The sequence below is a fragment of the Calliopsis andreniformis genome, chromosome 3, assembly GCF_051401765.1.
Source record: "Calliopsis andreniformis isolate RMS-2024a chromosome 3, iyCalAndr_principal, whole genome shotgun sequence".
NCBI classification, from domain to species: domain Eukaryota; kingdom Metazoa; phylum Arthropoda; class Insecta; order Hymenoptera; family Andrenidae; genus Calliopsis; species Calliopsis andreniformis.
The window spans coordinates 565,865-585,821 of NC_135064.1; the positions used below are offsets into that span (position 1 = coordinate 565,865).

At 37.2% G+C, this 19,957-nt stretch overlaps 1 protein-coding gene across 1 annotated transcript in view; it reads right to left on the reverse strand.

Moving 5' to 3' along the window:
* The window catches only part of LOC143188789 (peroxidase), a 154,285-nt gene that overhangs the window by 14,528 nt on the left and 119,800 nt on the right, over positions 1–19,957 (reverse strand). The window contains exons 9-11 of the mRNA XM_076393232.1: positions 15,403–15,550; positions 15,149–15,305; positions 14,905–15,075 (exon numbers count right to left, since the gene is read on the reverse strand). Coding sequence (XP_076249347.1) covers positions 14,905–15,075; positions 15,149–15,305; positions 15,403–15,550 — 476 coding nt within the window. The remainder of the gene's footprint in view (positions 1–14,904; positions 15,076–15,148; positions 15,306–15,402; positions 15,551–19,957) is intronic.

The following is a 19,957-nucleotide window of genomic DNA, read 5'->3' on the forward strand; positions in this document are numbered from 1 at the left end:
TTTACATTCAAGTTACATAAACTCGAAAAGTAATTTTTATTAAACTGATTTAGTTTTGCAGATAAACCAGAGTTTCCACTCGAAATATTTTACGAGTGACTCGTGCCGCTCAATGCCGCTTGCGAGCGACTTGGACCAAACCACAATAGCGTTTCAGAAACGCGAGAGTAAGATTTGACATTTGCCTTCTCTCTCGTCTTTCCGAAGCTATCCGAAGTGATCCGAAGGGCCGAATTCACGTACATACGGCTCGTGTAGTAGTGTGTATGGTGGAGGGGGAATCATAGTGTGGCTCCATCTCGCATTCATTAGGCAGCCACATGTCTGTGGATAATTTTATTTCTGTAAAGAAAACTGTAACGGCAGATACCGACCAAGAAATCTCGTAAAGTCACGTGACTACCCTAAGCCCTTAAGGGGGTACGACGGTAGTCACGTGACTTTTCAAGATTGCCAGGTCGGTATCTGCTATTACAGTTTTCGTTACACAAATAGTATTACCTACAGACACGTGGCTGCCTGATAAACGTAAGGTGGAGCCTTTCTATGATTTCGAATTCGGGAGGTACCTTAGAAAATTTCCCCCTCTACTATACATACTACTATACGAGTTATGCGTACGTGAACTCGACGCTTCGCGACCGACTTCGGACATTTGCGGAAAGTAGAGAGAGTGCGAATATGAGTCTTACTCTCTCACTCTTGAAACGCCACATTCAACTGTTCAAATCCCTGCAAGCGGCACGAGCCACGCGCGATGTTTCCGATTGCTAAGATATTTTCTGTGATTCAATATAGCACTGAATCGTGTGAATGTAGTGGTATTTATCAAACGACACATGTTATTTGTATGTGTATAACTTTTACAAGTGTCACATTCTAAATACCACTACATTCATATTATTCATTGTTTGCCCACATCGATGCCTTTCTCGAGATAGACCCTTTTTCCAAATATCGTTTTTATATTAATATGAAGATCACGCAAATGTGTGCGTGTACATACGTATACGTATACATATACAGTAATGTGAGAGTCACGCTCGGGTCTGGTCGTGGCTCTCGTCCGTGACTGGTAGTCGATTTGGCTTCCTTTGCTGTCGGTCGAACAAGAGCTGCGATTAGACCCGAGCGCAGCGTCCGCATCATCACTGTAGTGGATTGGAGTACTTTTCGTAGCATTCTGCATATCTCGGCGACCGAGAGCAAAGGAACCCGAATCGTCTACCGGTCATGGACGAGAGCTGCACTCGGGTCTGGCCGCGACTATCGAATCGAATAGACTACCTGTAACATTACTGTATACGTGGATGAACGTGACCTTTCTTTCTGCAAATCAAGTTTCATGTATCTTTGAAAATAATAATCTAAAAGATAATTTGTTATAGCCAATAAATTTTCCCCCTTATACCATGCAAATTTCATGTAAACAGTTTTTTTTATATCTTAAACAGTTTAGGAAAGAATGGACTGTACAGTGTTACGCGGGACACCCTATATTCTATATGTATACATAGGTGGTAACGCGCTGGGCTACGAGCGAGCGATGCGATGCGCGACGCATGCCGAACATGACCAATTGCTACTCGAAATCGCGACAGCTAATCGACGATATTGAGATATTTCAATTCCCTACGCGTGGCTGGTAGTGTATCTAAATGCACACAACTGTCTTGAATATACATGTGATCTACTTTATTTGTTTCTTCAATATATATATAATCTAACTGCGACATCAGACGTGTATAGGATCTCAGTGATCTCACAATCTCACTGCCTAACCATAATGAAATGATGAACTTCAAAATGCACGGATCCTATACCTGTCATCTATGTCTTTACCATTGCTCGAGTTCGAATCCCGTTCAAATCTGCAACTTTCTTTTTATTCTACAAGTCATTTTAATATACAATTCCAATCTTTATGTAAATTTGATTTTATATTATTTTGGCTCAAATTATTATTTTATTCCATAAAAGACTGGTTGTAAAAATATGAGAACAGTGCAACTGTATTCTATGGCTATCTGTGTGGCTAAAATATGAATTATATTTTCTACAGTATTTTATAAAGCAAGTAATATATGAAACGAGGAATTCTAAAGTTAAAAAACTAAGAAGAAACGATGTATGAAATAAAAAAGTCACAGATTTGAACCCGCATAATAGCAAAAGACCGGCTCCGTATTCTTGTCTTCACGGGCTTTCATAAATATGTCTGGGCAAATGAAAATATTGCGCGCGGATTGTGTCGTTTGTCGGCAACTTGGACAGTATTTTAAGAGCGAGAGAGTAAGGGTCACTTTACATTCGCATTCTCTTTTGACTTTTCGAACATGTCCGGAGTGGCCCGAAACGCCGAGCTCACGTACACGTGACTCCTAAGGTGGTGTGTGTAGTGGAGGGGGAAATTTTCAGCATCCCGCATCGCCAATTTGGGTATCACAGATTCTGATTCCACTTCGGCAGCCTTTCAAATTAGACGTCGTCTGGTTCGCAAAAGCCCAACTAAATTTGTCACATTTTTTGCTCTGTTTTATCGATAACCCAACCGAAAGCAATAATGTGGTATGGTTTTATGGCCTGACACTTTTCGTCCTTGTATGAGGACATTTTGAACTGGGAAAGGGTTCATTCGATAGAAAAAAGTACAACGCAGCGCAGTCAACTCGCGATTTCGTTCAAAACACTCTCTAAATTACATAAAAATGCTTAAATTTCAATAGCTGTCAATGGTAGATTTTTGCTCTACTTTATAACACTCGTATTACTAAATATCAGTAGAATTTCGTTAAATCGCGAGTTGACTGCGCTGCATCCAACTTTTTTCTTTCGAATGAACCTATTCCCAGCTTAAAATCATCTCATATAAGGACGAAAAGTGTCAGGCCGTAAACCCCTGTTTTTGCGTAATTTTGTCGGTAATGTCGCCGCTCTGACATATCTGATCGTACCCCCTTAAGGAAGGGTGGTCTGGTGTGCTATGAGTGAAAAAACCATTAAATCGTGAGATATTTGCAAAACTGTCACTTCGGCAACCATGTTGCTAGTTTACAACAGCGTCTATTTCATGCTTACAGTTTGTAATTTTACATTTTTTTCAACGTATAGTGAAAGATGATAACCAACATATAGTGGTTATTGGAGTTTAAACGGACCAGACTACCCTGTGGTGAAGTCTACCCGTAGGTTCTGTACCCGCGAAAAATTAATTTATGCAAGCGTAGAGACGTAAAGCGTAATTTGTGAAACCGTTATGACTTTCTTTGCTTGTGTGAGCGCACGCACACAGCTCAAACCATAAGGAGTCAGCCCCCTTAACAACAGAACTAACACTGAAGGACTCGTGCCTACGAGCGCTTTAACATGTATTGAAGACCTTCTGAAACAAATACGTTTGAGTTGCTTACTTTCACAAGCAACTGAATTCTCTACGTCAATGGACTATATCTATGTGTTTGTCTCACTGATATGGACGAATTACTCTTCATTTTGAAACGTGGCGCTAATATGAAAGCATTATTAGTGCAAAATGAAATCAGATCGGATACTATGTTATAGGACATGTTGTGCTACAGCTAGGGTATCCTACCACCGCTTAAAATATTGAAACGTATTGTATATTTTACGCTACAGACGTAGAGGTAGACGTAGACGTAGACGTATATGTATACAGAAGCTGTTTCTGAACAGCACGGTATAACTTTAGGGGATGATTTTATACATCAAAATGAGATGAAAATTAAAAATAACATTTGAGGCTTCGTTTGTTAGTTATGAGCGTCTAAAAATCTGTTGGAAATCACGAGAAATGAGTACACGCGGAGGCCTGGAACAGTGGTTGCCTGGACGGTCGCATACCGTTGAACAGGTGATCTTTTCCAAGATTTTATTGCGGCGTCTCGTATATAAACGATTAGCTGTTCGACGGTGAATGACCTCTCTCCTCCCTTGCGACAGAGTTACATTGCCGTGCAGACAATCGCCGCGTCAGGTCTCACACACATAAACGTATACAATATGTGTTATGTGTTATGCGCATACAATGTAATACAATAATTAAAAGGTAAACCCTTAATGCAAATAATTGTCGTGACACATTCTAGCCAACATAATAGCCAATAAGTAGGATAATTCGAAAATCTTCCTGCTTGGAACGTAACAATACTGCAATTTGATTTAATACTTCATTGTCCTTTTTAACGCAAAATAATTTCGTTAGGCTGAACCAAAAATCCATTGAAATATGCTTGGCGATGAATACATTAAGACATGCATATGGGTAAATTAATAGTTTTTAAATTAAGTTTGTAAATTAATAGTTTAAATTAAATTAATATTTTTATTTCTATTTTTATTAATTTTTCATATATATCATTTTGTAACGAGATAGTATTGGCGTGTAAATAGTGATAAGTAAACTAACGTAAAGTCGCGCGGCGATACGACACGACGATGTGACAATCCAGGTAAAAAGGATCCGCTCGCGTACAAAGGTAGCGCGCTGCACCCTCATTGGTTGACACTAGGTGCGAAAATAGGTATAAACGGCGGCAATTAACACAAAAACGAGAGTCTTAACGGAGCAGACGTGGAGCATGGCACTCCGGTCAACTAAACAGGCCAAAATCAATCCTCCCTAGAGGAAGACTAGTCACTACGCACGACACCTCTAGGTTTCTGCAACCCAAAACCGTACAAGCAGATGTAGAGACGGCTCTTGTGCGATTTCCCTTCCATAAGCAACCTATCCTCAACCAAAATCGGGATCATATTTGTCGCGTCGCGGACGTTCTTTTACCTGGAAAAAGCGAAAGACTAAAAAATATTCTTTTCTGAATCGAACTCATTAAAGTTAAGTGATTTGTGTACCACCAAGTGTAAAATGTTTGTTTAGGTGTTTCTGTTTCTGTTTTTTTTTTAATAAACTAGGTTAAAAAGTGTTTACAATTTTTATTATATAAAAAGTCTTAATATATTATGTTGTATCTCTTATGATTTAATTTTTATAAAGTTTTAAAGATCGGAACTATTTGTGAGAAGGAACATAGATAAAACACACAGAAAAAGTGTAAACCAAAAGACTATTGCCAGTCAACTGTTCAAGATGATCGAATAACTAAAGAAGCAGGAACCGTTCACAGTAGAAGGATTTGTATTTATGAGGATCTCAAGACATGTTAATTAAATCAAATTGCAGTATTGTTATGTTCCGAGCAGTAAGATTTTTGGATTATCCTACTTTTTAACCATTACGTTGGCTAAAATGTGTCATGACAATTCTTTGCATTAGGAGTTTACCTAATTTAGCATATTCTGACCTTTGAAGTTCAAAATTCAAAATTATAACTATTGTACACAATTATATTGTATGTGTTTGTATGTATGAGACCGTGTGCGAGTGTTACGAGAGTGTGTATTCTCTTGAAGCTTCAAAAATATAAATGCAAACACCGTTGTTGAGCCAAAAAGCGTTATATTTCAAGATACGAAATTTACGAGTTCTTATGCACCAAACTGACTATGGTCATATCAGGCGATTAACATTTTCTATCGCGAATTGTACACTTTCTTGCCTGTAAAGCCTTTCATCTTTTACAAAGTGGACGTGCGAACTGGGGGCACCTGCATCTTGTCTTATTCGAGACAGAAATGGTTGAGTTCGGGAAGTGAATGTGATACATCGATATATTTTACAATCTAAAATGTAAACTTTTGTTGTGCTCGTTGGTGCTTAGTTTCGGTATCCATATACAGTATGTCCCACGAAATACTGGACAGTCGATTATTTCGTAACCTATTAAAGATACCAAAAAAGTTTTTATATGAAATTGAATGGCAAGAGGGGGCTGATTTATTGGCCGTAACAATTTTTTTTTATCATTATTGTTTACAGAGATATGAAAGTTAAGTTTGGTTTTTTAAATGGGATTATATATATTTTTTTTGATCAATAGATAGTACGTTTCAAGACGAATTCAGCAAACTTTAATGTATACACCTTTTTTCAAATACTTTTTAAGATATTACGCGTAAAAGTTTACTGATTTTCGGTAGAAGAAAATCAGCGAGACCAGGAAGCACAGTAGGGAGTCTCGACTCTCGACCACACTTAAGATGCTACTGGTTAACACGTTGCGTGCGGGGGTAAAAAAATGGTCGAAAAAGGTTTGTCCGATTGTATGCTAGCGCGCGGCAGCACCGCCGGATCAATAATTCTGCGGGGAAACGGGCTCAACTCGATAGATCTACCCTGTCGCGCGTCGAACGTGTTAAACGTGCCTCTTGAAACTGATACGAAGAGACTGTGCTAGGAACGGCAGGCCTAAATCTTCCACCGAAAATCAGTAAACTTTTATTCGTAATATCTTAAAAACTATTTGAAAAAAGGTGTATACATTAATGTTTGCTGAATTCGTCTTGAATCGTACTATCTATTAATCAAACAAAAAATATATAATCCCATTTAAAAAACCAAACTGAACTTTCATATCTCTGTAAACAATAATGATAAAAAAAAATTGTTACGGACAATAAATCAGCCCCCTCTTGCCATTCAATTTCATATAAAAACTTTTTTGGTATCTTTAATAGGTTACGAAATAATCGACTGTCCAGTATTTCGTGGGACATACTGTATAGGGTACCTGAGAATAAGTGTAAGTCCCTAAAAGGCGTGATTCTTGGTGTAATTCTAAGCAACTTTTTCCTTAGCGAAAATTTCCTCCGAGCGTTCGTTAACAAGTTATTAACGAAAAACATCGACTAATTCGGGAGTGCCAATAGCGGACGGACGGCCGTCCAGCGACAGGGCACAAGCTACGCGTAGCGTGGATTACTTGCTATGCCCGAGTTTTGTACAAGAAACTCAAGATCTCTACTTCATTGCTCAATTTCTCTTAAACTAATAGATGGAAAATTATGAAAAAAATCAGGGACACGTTAGCTACCGCGACAAATATTATAGAATTTTTTCAGATTTTTCAAAATGCCGATTTAGTGAAGTAATGCCATAGTAAAAAGAATAAAAATCAATGTTTTCGTAGTTTCTACGGATTGTACGTTATTTTACTGTGTATCAAAACATTGACAACTGTACAATAATACTTATTTCATAATGAATGAACGAAAATTGGACGTATTAGTTGCTGTAATCGATAAAAAGTATGGTGTTGGGTGGCGCGCACGCTCCTGTGCGACTTGGCCGCGGTTGGCGACACGTTCGCGAGTCTCATCATGGTGGCCTCCAAGCACGCACGCGACACGCGTACTGTATAATTATTTGTAGATGTTAATATACGGTTTGAGTGAATAAACAAGTGTGCATTAAATTAATCGGACCCTACTCCCGAACCTGCGGATACCCAACGTCCGGAAACATTGATTTTTATTTTTTTAAGTATGACAGACCAAGGCAAAAAATATTTAAATAAATTGAGATTAATAATATGACTCTAGTAATATGAGTAATTACAATCGGTAAAACACCCATTCGGAGAGGAATTTACCTGCTGCTTGAACACTTGCTCTATTGGGTCACTGTTCCGATCCCGATCATTGGGGGATGATGCCCAGGTAGCGCTGATCACAGGTATATAAGACCACAAGATGTCACCTTGTATTTACAACACTTCGCGATCACTACCCCTGATCACTTCACCAAACAAGCACTTGACCTTTTAATGACCGATAACCGATTATTTTGAAATGTTCTGCGGCATTTCATACATAAAAACAAGATGTTACACAGTTCGGCGGCGAAATTACGTTCGATACTGGCGATTTTTTTCAAAGTCTCTTTCTTTGTGCCCTCGCATCCCTCCAGCGCGACTTCTCGGGGTGGAGCTTCGTCGAAATACACGAATTTGATTTGTTAGTTGACGCTAACAAGGTTGGATATTCCTCGATTACTTTTTTTAGTGGAGGTGGAAGTCTCTTCTTCGGGTCGAAAAAGTCGCAAGCAAATTCATGGGGCAAAATTAAGGCACACCGGATTTGCGTAGGAGATCGTAACGAGTGTCTCGCAGATGTAGCCGTTTATGATCGCAAGCATTGCTCTGCCTAGTTCGAAGGAGCTATCCATACCCGAGACTGAAGGCCGTAAGGGTTGCGTCGCGCTTACTGTTGAAGTCCTTTCGATGCATGCGAGCGGATGAAATATGGAATTAACCATTGTTAAAAAGCAAATTGGGGAAACTCTTTTGCCCTTAAACTTTTGATCAACGAATGTGTGGCAGAGATTAACTCGTCACCGCATCAAGGGTTACAAATACATCATTTTTATTCGAATTCCTTTAACTGTTTAACTATTTCGGTGCCTGCGTTCTGCGACCGAGCCTTGCTTTTTATCACGCTGCACATGTAGTGACCGTACATTTATTCTTGTATTATTACTAGATAAACCTTCTAGTTTATTGTTTTTGTTTGCCCTGCTACCTTTCAAAGTATTTTTATGAAACAAAATCGAAAAAATAAGCAGATATTCGTTGAAATATTCCGAACGAAAAAAAATGTGGATAAAATTTTCTTATGGGAAGGCTAGGAAAATGATTTGGGGAAGATAGAAACAAGCATCGGATGATCACTGTGTGTATACAGGTCGCAGGACTCTGATATTGAAGTAACTAAAGAATGAGAATACAATTGCCGTATTTTCCCCTCATCGACGAGTTTGGCTGTGTGTCCGAGACATCCGTTGATCAAATGCTTAACATTGCGACTTTTTCGACCCGAAGAAGAGACTACCACCTCCACTAAAAAAAGTAACCGAGGAAGATTCAACCTGGTTGGCGTCAACTAACAAATCAAATTCGTGTATTTCGACGAAGCTACAGCCCGAGAAGTCCTGCTGGAGGGATGCGAGGGCACGATGAAAGTGACTTTGGAAAAAATCGTCATTATCGATCGTAATTTCGCCGCCGAACTGTGGAACATCTTGTTTTTATTTACGGAATGCCACGGCATTGCGAACATCGCGCCGCGAAACGTGTTAAAGTAATTCACTACCGTAGGGTTTTCAATTCGATACGTTTCGCGGTTGTCGGTCATTAAAAGGTCAAATGCTTGTTTGCTGAAGTGATCAGTGTTAGTGACCGCGAAGTGTCATAAATGCAAGTTGGCTTCGTGCGGTGTAGAATACCTGCGATTAGCAGAGCCTGTACTGTACGGTACCGGGCATCATCACTGAATGACCGGAATCGGCACAGTGACTCAGTGGAGAAAGTGTTCAAGCAGCAAGTTCGAATGAGGGAGTCATATTATTAACCTCAATTTATTTAAACATTTTATGGTTTGATTCCTCATAATTAAAAAACAGAAACCGGTGTTTCCGTAGTTTTTATCGATTACAGTAACTAATACATCCAATTTTCGTTCATTCCTTATGAAATAAGTATTTTTGTATAATTTTCAAGGTTTTGATGCGCAGTAAATGTACGATTCGTAGGAAGTACGAAAACATTGCTTTTTATTCTTTTACTATGGCGTGTCAAGTTAAAAACTGTGAAAAATATTTTGAACATTGGTAATAGTGACATTTATGTACTGAATTAATATGATCATAATCTGGTTTGCTACAATACTAAATCGGTATTTTTGAATTCTTTTTCCTCGTTTTTTATTTTTGACAACTTGGATAATTAATTTAAAAATCAGAAAAAATTTCATAATATGTGTCGCGATAGCTAACGTGTCCCTAAGTTTTTTTGTAATTTTTATTCCAATAGTTTAAAAGAAATTGGGCAATAACGTAAAGATCTTGAGTTTCTTATACAAGGCTCGAGCACGGCGAGTAGTTAACGCTACGCGTAGCTTGTGGCCTGCCACCGGACGGCCGTCCGTCCGCTATAGGCGCTCTCTGATTAGTCAATGTATTTCGTGAATAACTCGTTAACAAAGCTTCAGAGAACATTTTTGCAAAGGAAAAGGTTGTTTAGAATCATCCCAGGAAGTTCCCCTTTTCGGCTTCGCCACCTTACATGGGACACCCTGTATACGATATAAGAAATAGGATGTAATATTTTACTTTTTGAAATGTATCCACGTGTTGATTGATTTGAAATTTCGTTTATGTAGATATCGAAAAAATACCTTCAACGGTATATAAGTGTCTTTGTGCATTTACCTCTATCAGTTTTTGGTAGCATTTGCTCAGAAATGCATGGAGTGCTAGCGATTAGTGCAAGAAGCGTGAACGTCGAATAAGATTTAATTCACGTAGTCAGTACAATTCTATTTGTATAAATCATCGAAGCAGAGAATTTGAATATTAAACATGGAAGGATCTTCTTCACGCATTGACTCGGTTTCGAGAATCTACAGTAAAGGTGGAAGGCTTTGGGAGAAGATCTAGGTATTTAACAACACCAGATATTGTAGGATATCCTCGACGAGTTTTTCAAGAACCTATTATTCGTTTGTCAACAAATCTCCACATTGAACGTCTGTGTTAATGATCGTAACACAGACCCATATTTCTAAAAATCCAGTTCTTATTTTGTGATATTTCCGTTGTATTTGCGGTTTTCCTGTAAATTCTACGCGAAGATTTTCCAGTAGTGTATACAGTTTTTCATGTGTGGATTTATATGTTTACAAAATTGTCATTCTTGATTTTCGTCTTATTTACGTGTCCAGAATCATCCCCGAAAGTTACGCTGTATTGTTCAGAAACACCTTATATATGTATAATGACTAGGCTTACTTTGAACCGATTTTGGAGTTTGATTTGGAACTACATCTCAGGAATAACAACACAACGTCTTCGTATTAACTTCGATTTTGGTTAACGATCTGAATCCTTATATAGATTTCTTTGACTTGGGTTTTATTTTGTTATATAATTCACTATTTGATATTATGTTGAGTGCGTTATATTCAAGATGTCCCAGAACTGGTGACATAAGCAGAAGGTCAGTGATTCTACATGCAAAAATAAATAAAAAATATGCAATAAATTTTCTTGATATCGTGCTTCGTTTTCGAAAAATTGAGTTTGAATTATGGTACAAGCATATGGAAATAGTTTTAGGTTCTTGAAAGGTCCCTTTTTGATCCTTGACCCTTTCTATGTCTACTCCTCAAACGCCTGAAACTATAGTTCTTAGAACCAGTCGTCCTCCTTGAGCGATATTTTATAATCGTATCACTATCCCTTGCGCTCGTACATTGGGTCTCACTAGTACCAAGGCACGGTTTCCTACTGACAAAGGTTGTAACGTGACTCAGTAGTGTTTCCCACTATCGTGCTGTCAGTCTTCCCCTTTGTCTTTTGAGACTTGAGGCTCGGTATCTTCCACGGCCTGTTGTTTCGGCAACAATTTGATAAAGAGTGAGTTGATTTGTCTTCCAAAGAAGAGTTCGGCTGGAAACTTGCTCTCTGGTTTGGATGTACAAGGCGTAAAGCGGTAACTATACCAAAACTCATGTAGTTCCTTCCACCAGTTTGAAAAGTTCTTTGTAATCACTGTCTTCACCGTGTCAACCATTCATTCTGCCTGACGGCTAGATTGTGGGTGGTTTACTAGCGAGAATAGCTGGGAGATGTGAAGTTCCCTGCTGAGGTGGTAGGTAACAAAATAATAAGTCTTTCCGCAAGCGTACCACACTCTTTTAATACTCAAAATACACGACGTGAGCACACGTTACAAAAATGGGTAAACAGCTCGACATCGACGTTGAGCGTTCAAGTCTCGGTCAAGGAATGTCTGACACTCTATCCTTTCAAACTCTTGGAGGCTACCTACCCCCAGCAGGACCTCGTCCTTGCAATGCGCGCGGAAAAATTACTTGGCGTGAAAACGCAGGCTTATACGCATCTGGTTACCAGATGGGTAACCTCAGCAAAAACTCCTCGCTGCAAGCCTTCGGGAAAAACCCCGGTCGACACGCCGCTTCCCAATCTTATGCTAGGGAGAATGGTAGTGTCAGTCGCTACACTGTAAAAGCTTTCAAGGACAGTAGATGTGAACTGTGTTCTGTGATCGGTATAGAAAATTTCCAGTGGTCTTCGACGGATCTAAATTGCTCTAATAAAAGAGGACTAAGCATTACTTTTTTGATATTTTGTAACGTTCGCTCGTAATGAGTGCTCAAAATCCAATGATAATTCCTCCGTATTGAATCTTTCAGAGGTTGTTTAAGCCAACGTAAATGAGAAATGGATTTCCCGTAGTGATTCACCATCTCTAGCAAGCACTAGACTTTCCGATGTTCGAGGGTCTCGGCTCTCGGTTTCGGGATTGACTGAAGTACCGGTAGAATTTATAAAAAAAATTTTGGTGGTGCTGAAGGTGCATTTCTCCGATTGAAGTTTCCAATTCACTTCCTATAGTCGACTTAGAGTAACGCGTAGACGTTACTCAATACGTGTTCTGCACGTATTGACCATGATACAAGTATATGGTCGATATATGCGTGTATACCTTTCAACTCCGATATACTGCTATCAATAGCCTGCTGGAAAGTAGCTGGAGTTGTCATTATTATGGTCGCTGTTTCTTGATGTCCTTTTTCGATTTTGATTTGGAAAAAAACGTCGCTAAGATTCAACAAAGTGAAAAAATAATATCTATAGAATTTAGACATAATAATGTCAGCAGTTGGTAGTAGATATTGTTGTAAGAGCCGATTAATGCCAGTTGAAAAGTCAGAACATAGTCGTATTTTGCCATTGTGTTCCTCTACGATAATAATTGGAGATGCCCAGGTTGAACATTCATCACGTTCGATGATGTAAATTAAGCATTCGAGTTTTTCTTCTAAGTGTTTCTCCATTGCCAGAAGTATTTGCTGAGGTGGCAATTGTACAGGATGCACGTTGTCTACCAGGTTGAATTTTACTTTAAATGTACGACATATTTCTAATCCACTGGAAAAGAGCTCTCGGAATTTACCGTGGAACGCTGTCTGGTGTTCAAGGTTGTGAATTCGAATTATGGCGATGGCATGTTTTGGGTACGGAATGTTTCATCGGTGTGGTCGCTGCTGCAGTTTCTGTGCATGAGTTTCCCTACTATACTGCGTTCACTGATGCAGAATCATAGCATTAGTCCTGTGGTAGCAACCACAGATTCAGTTCGTGGATGGCATTCAAGCCCAGAAGATTCACAGCCGTGCGAACTGCGATGTGAATGTCCACTTGTGTCTGGCGATCAAAGAGGTGAATCGAGGTTCGGAATTTATCCACAATCTTGAGTTGACTGCCACAAGCGTACTTCATGAATTCACCTGCACGTAGATTTGGCGATCCCAATTGAATTCACAGTGAAATCTGTCCCATATAAAACTGCAAGCGTAGAGCTTTATTTAGTAAACGGCACAAAACATAAATTCAGCGGCAGCTATGCACAGATGTGGCTGATTGAATTAGTAAGTTATTATTTTTAAGGGTAGCTTCCTGGTTAATAAAGCTTAATTTGTATACCTAAATGAGATGACCAATCTTTTTGCATTTTCCTTGACGATTTGCAGAATTTCAGGTGAAGTTTACTAAATATTTAAACGTTTATAGTTAACAACCTTTAGTTTGAGTTAGCTCTAAGGTAAACATCGAAGTTTGCAAAACTAATGTAAATTGAAAGAAATGTTTGTGCATAATTTGGAATTTATTTACCAGATAGTTATATTAGAAAACTTCGATGAGACAGTCTGATAGTATATTCGAGCGTTTGCGAATAAACAAACGAATCGATAACAGGCCTGTCCAGCGTGACGCCAGGTTCGGTCGTAAATTAACGACAGGCCCTTGAAGGAGTACAGCTCGGGGGAGAACGAGGACTTTTCTCGAAGGAAAAGTCATTCCAGCGATATCCTCGAGTTCGAGCAGACCTCAAAATCATTGTACCCAGCGCCTTAAAAATACACTCATCGTAAAATTCCTTACATTTCTTATTTTCTTGCATTTATCAAGAAATTGTTAATAAAAGTTGTCTTTTTTTGTTAATAAAAGTACATCTTAACACAGTAGCATATGGCAAAGTCGAAAGAATAGTGCTTCTTAAATTTTTTTGTCTAAAACAGGAAAACTATATTTAAGAACCTTACTAAGATAGATACGAAGTTATATCGAAATATTGTGAAATGAATGTATTAGTTTTTCTGTAAAACTATTCTCATAGTTTTTCTTAATTATTAGTGAAAAAAGATATATGAAACAAATTTTTTAGAAGTTCTGCCGCTTTAGTTATTTACAAGAATATCCTATATTTATATTGCCGTTATCTGTATTAACATTTAGCTTTTCTTAAAAAAATTGTTTTTCTAATTTATAGACTATTATACTAACATATTGTCATTTATTAATGAACTTCCATTTGACTGATATAGGTAGTTACATTTTGAGTGTGGTGTCACTCCCTGTGGATTGACAATGACCTTTCTGTTTGGGCGGCGTCAATCCCTAAGGACTAACATTGTACTCTTCGTTTAGGTATTGACACCTGTACCGATAGTGTCGAACTTATAAGATAGACTTATGAAAGAGAACAGAATAGAATGGTTGCGTAGAGAATGTTATTTTCTGTTTATACTCTGTATGTTCTAGCTTGCGCTGGGTTCTCTCTGCTGGCCGAACAGAAAGTATACCAAAAGGAGCTCCACAACCAACTTATTAAGAACTATCTTAGCCACAGTTTTATTCTGCTTGTTTTTCGCCTTAATTTCGTCATATGGACATCCAAAACCTTCTTTTGCACATTACACAAACAGTGTAAAATCCCATTTAAAAAAGATTAATGACGTTTAAAATGTTCATAACGTTACTACTTCTATAAAAAGCATGCTTACTGTGTAATTAACGCTCACGATAATAATCCATTTTCGTCTGTAGGACATTTCACAGCACTCATGATTTCAACATTTGAAATAACAGTTGTATGCAATTATAATACTCTTCCTTGTACTTACCGAAGGAGAAATGTAGTCCAAGAAATCAGAGAAGCATTTTGCTCTAGGCAAACCGCAATATTCACGAGCATTATTGTAGGATGCTAGACCATGATCACGATTTCTTTGAATATCTAGTGCTCGTAAATCAGATCCATATTTCTTTTCACCTCTAAAGAGATATTTCGCAACCTGAAACAAATGAAAGATTCAGCATTTGTCATACATTTTTTTGACTAAAATTTATTTAAAACATATCACATACCTCCACATCAAAGAATATATCGCTAGCTTTTTGTGGTTGATAAGACATGCCTCTCATGAGATCATCCATGTTATTGAATTTTTCAATAATACCTGGCTTATTCAAATAATCACTCAGTCTCAAGGCACTCTGCACGAATCGGTTTTCATTCATTAGACTGAAACATATTTTGATTAATAATTAATTTGAAACTTTCATTCGTACATGTCTACAGTTAGTATTATAATTGTTTGTTGAACAATGACTAAACTTACTGAAGATGACCAGCAATAAGACTGTGGAAGTATCTGAAAGCTGCGGTCGTATGCTCGTTCAAGACACTTGGATCTACGTCTGGATCATAGTCATTTACGTAGTTCTTTGTCTGATATAGAATCCCATTTCCATAAGTAGTCTGAGTGCCTAAAACAACAAACAGTATCATTTAATATATCTTGTATTATTTTAATTTTTTTTACATCGATCATTTTTTTCACTCGATGTCTGGGATTTAATTCGTAGGATGCGATCCGTGTAATTTTAATGGGATAGTAGTCATCATTTTGCTGTTTTGGAATTTGTTTAAAAAATACAAAGCATTAAATTTTACAAATTTTGCCTCTTTTTGTGGAAGTGAATTATATTTAAGAATTTTTATCTACGCTATTTATCGTAATGTAAGTGGTTCAATTTTTTTTTAAATTGCAAAACAATCTTTCCGAATACATTTTGTCCTGGTTGAAAAATTATTTTCAGAACGTGGAGAATTACAACCTAGTACTTATTATTCAAATACGGTATCGACGTCGAGTTATAAAATATTCTATCGTGCAGGCCTGTAACGGTGCGCACTTTTTCTATATAACTGCGAGGGAGCCTAAAAAAAAAATCAAAAAGATTCATAGTGATTTGAATAATGTCATTTGTGTAATTCACGAGCACATGAATGTAAGGGATATCATGGTGCATAAATATAAGACGAGTATGAGGGAAAACATACGCATATAAATGTGTCGCGTGATTGATACTTAACGAATTCATGGGAGAGAACGTATGAAATCGGAGCGAAAGACGAATGAAAGAGATAGATGGATGATGTAAAGGCAAACAGAAAGTAGACGTCAAACGAACAATACATGTATAAATTATTTTTTACAAAAAAGGCGTATTATAAATTAAATCACGACACAGTGATTTAAAAACAGTAATATTAATAATTTTGTAAATACTACTAATATCTAAATAATGGTCTAAAATAATAAGTGCACATATATATGTACTATATCAATCAGTACATGTGAACATATAAATATTATTATTTTTAATATTCCAAATACAAATATACATATAACGATGTATAGTATTATATAAGTGCGGTAAACAAAAGTATGGTTTACTATCGTAGTCTTCACAAAGTGTCGTCACTTTTTATAAGAAAATTAACAGCGTCAACAAAAAGAAGGTTCGTGTATGAGAAAAAGGCTTGGCAAACGAATGTCGGTTTTGTTAACGTATAGAATCCCACTGCAGTTCAGAAATCCTACATATCGACCTGTTGCCACGTGTATTGTCCATGTTGGCTGAAAGATATGACGAAAATCAACACCGATCGCTGCCGAGAGTGAGGAAAACGTTTCTGACCCCTGTGCCTCCCCGTTAGCCTTTTTCTCGTATAGAGACAGTACATTACTGATTTAATCAGACGGATTGAGGATTGGGACCAATAATAGTTCTATATTAGGATCTGGCGATAATAAAACAGACTAATGGTTTTTAGATCTGTAAGATGAAAGAGAATTCATAGACATAATTCCTTTACTAGACGTTGAAGTGGATGCAAGCTTTAGCCATCGTGGAACTATTATGCACTTTAACATTTCAACATTTCATTCATAACAGCTTTTACAATATTTCTAGACTTTACATGCTCCTTCTTTTTCTCTGATTTCATGACGTAATCTGACGTACTCACTGACAATAAGTTAGATGCATAACTAGTTTTTTCCTAAATTCAACCATGTTAACTCAATTATTATGTGTTATATTTTTAAACAATACTAGTGCATTTACTGTTGATCTGTTAAATAAAAGTTCCAATGCAACTAAAATATTTTTACAGCGTCTCTTAGAGAGATTAATTGATATTAACATTAACAAATAGATGTTAACATTTATAATTTATCTTTCATTAATTGTTTTCTTTATAAATAAGTACTTTATTTATAAAGATTAATTAATAAATAAAAAAAAATTTTTTGAAAATTTATTCTAAAGTTAAATGCATTACCAACTTTTTAAAATAATTTTATTATGAATTTATACTATTTTATTTATTTGTTACAAATATAATAAAACGTGACAAAATTATTGTGTGAATCGTTTGGAAAAAGTTCGTGTAAGCCCGTATTTGAAAATGTCTGATTTATTAAAAGAATTTTCAGATAGTTAAAAATCATAATAACTAGAAGAATAGAGATTTTAGGCTTTACAGGAACAGTGTCGGCTTTTTGGCTCCCTAAATATGCTATCTATATGTCATAATCATAAGTATGTCATTATCATAAAGTATGTCATATGAAGTGGGGACTATACCAAGTTGTAATTAATAAACTTTCGGCACACTTTGTATTTAATTTCGGATCGGTATTGCCATACGCAGTGCTGCACTCTTATTTCATGTACAGCCTCTAACATGGAGCGTGACATGAAAATGGTAACGGAGTTCTAGAGCTCACGAGACATGAGGCAAAAAGAAGCATTGCATACGTCCAGTCTAAAATATAATAGAGTATAGAGTATAAAGCATAAGTGTCTATAAAAGTAGAAAATATAAAGTATAAACATCTATAATAATGATTTATATTTAGATACCCTCTTTACAGAACCAACGTACCCAAAATATCTACATGTTTTAATCTATATTACCGTTAAAAAAAAGCGCTTAAGCGTCTTCTGCGTTTGAACGAATGTTGCCAGTGCGAATGTGGCGTCGTAATCGCTTAATTTACCATTTCTAATTTACAGATCACAAGAGTATTAATATATGTTTCGACATGGATCGACATCTAGTTGCAATTACTTACTTCTAATTTTATAAAAGACACAAGTAAGAATGTTTAAAAGTGGAGCTATAACGAGCCTATGTCTCGTCCGCGAGAACGGTTGTCGGTTAGCATATGTGACCTACCAAAGGTGTCCTCGGTAGAAGATTCCGCTCATAACAGACACGGCAAAAACGGCGTATGACTCTTTTCGGTTATTACAGTTGAAGTCGATCGGGTGACGACCTGTATCAGCTATTCGAATTTCAGGCCCGACGTCGAGTGGGCATGGAAAGTAATAATACATCTACCGAAGACTTTTCTCTATCTGACAATATTAATTTAACTGATACTTCAGCTGCATCGACAACATTTCAAGGTGAATTGAACGACGTGGAAGATGTGAAAGTGGGTTTCCTGGATGGGACTTTTTTTCAAGAAGTTCTTGAAAAATCATCTAGCACAAACATTGTTGCTATATGTAAAAAATGTTCGCCAAACTACATCGAATTGGAAGAATTTAGAAACTGCTCGTCCAATTTTGTTGCATATTTAAAAAGGAAACACGGAAAAGATGTATTAGAAGAATATCAGGCTCGTTTAAAAAAAAGAAAGACTTGTGCAGCAACATCAAGACCATCTACATCGATACAAACATATTGTAAATCAGGAAGAAATTCCTACAATCAAGTGTTAGAAAATTCGGATACGCGCCGCAATATTCGAGAAGTTTCGAGGGCCTCAGCCAGCAGCGGTTTACCGCTTAGCTGGTTAGCAACAGTGACCAGGCCCCTCGCGGGGCAAAAACCCACAGAGGTCACGTCATCCCTTAACGGCGCATAGTGGGGCCAGTGCGGAAAAAACCCTAAAATCTGATAGTTCTATTTTAGTGTATCGATCACTATATTTTGATAAGCAATGGTCCAAAGTATCTATTTGTGCAAATAGATATGTCTTTTGTACATTAGTTATGAAATAAAATTAAGTAGAAGTTACCCTTCCGTATCATAATAGCATAAATTGCTATTTTCTTTATAATATATACTTTCATTTTGTAGTCATTACTGTGCATGTAACGTCGAACTATTAAGAAGTAACATAAAAAAAAAGTATCAAGAAATATTGAAAAACATCGAAGTTGTGAGGTTTTTTCCACGATTCTTATGTGAACGGACCCACTGTGCGGCGTCGCGGGAGGTATAGACGGACCTTCTTGCGAGGACTACTTCGAATCAACCCTTCAAGCTGAGCAGATCTATGTGGAAGCATTTCGCGTACTTTTGTATTTGCGTTCGATTGCATTATACTCCGAAACTGTTCCATTAAGTATCCGTTTGTGAATTCAATCTCGATCCGCTACGCCACATCCTCACCTCGTTTCGAATTATCTTACACAAGAAAGATTTAACGAAGATTTGATAAAATATTTTGCACATTCCATGATACCTTTACGATGTATTGATAACTTTATTAAAATATTTGAAAACCTCAAAATCAAAGACTATAATTTAAAAATGATAAGTCGTAGAACGCTAGGGCGTTACTTATCCGATTATTATAAGACTCAAATGCAGGAAATAAAAGAAGAGTTAGATAAGGCAAAATACGTATGCACCACAATAGACATATGGTCTAGCCGCAGACAAAGTTTCTTAGGAACAACGGTACATTGTATCGACTCGGAAAATTTGAAGAGGAAATCAAGGGCGCTAGCATGTCGTAGATTTACTGGGGTGCACGACAATGAGCGCATAACTGAACTATTGCAGGTAGATATCATAATTACCTT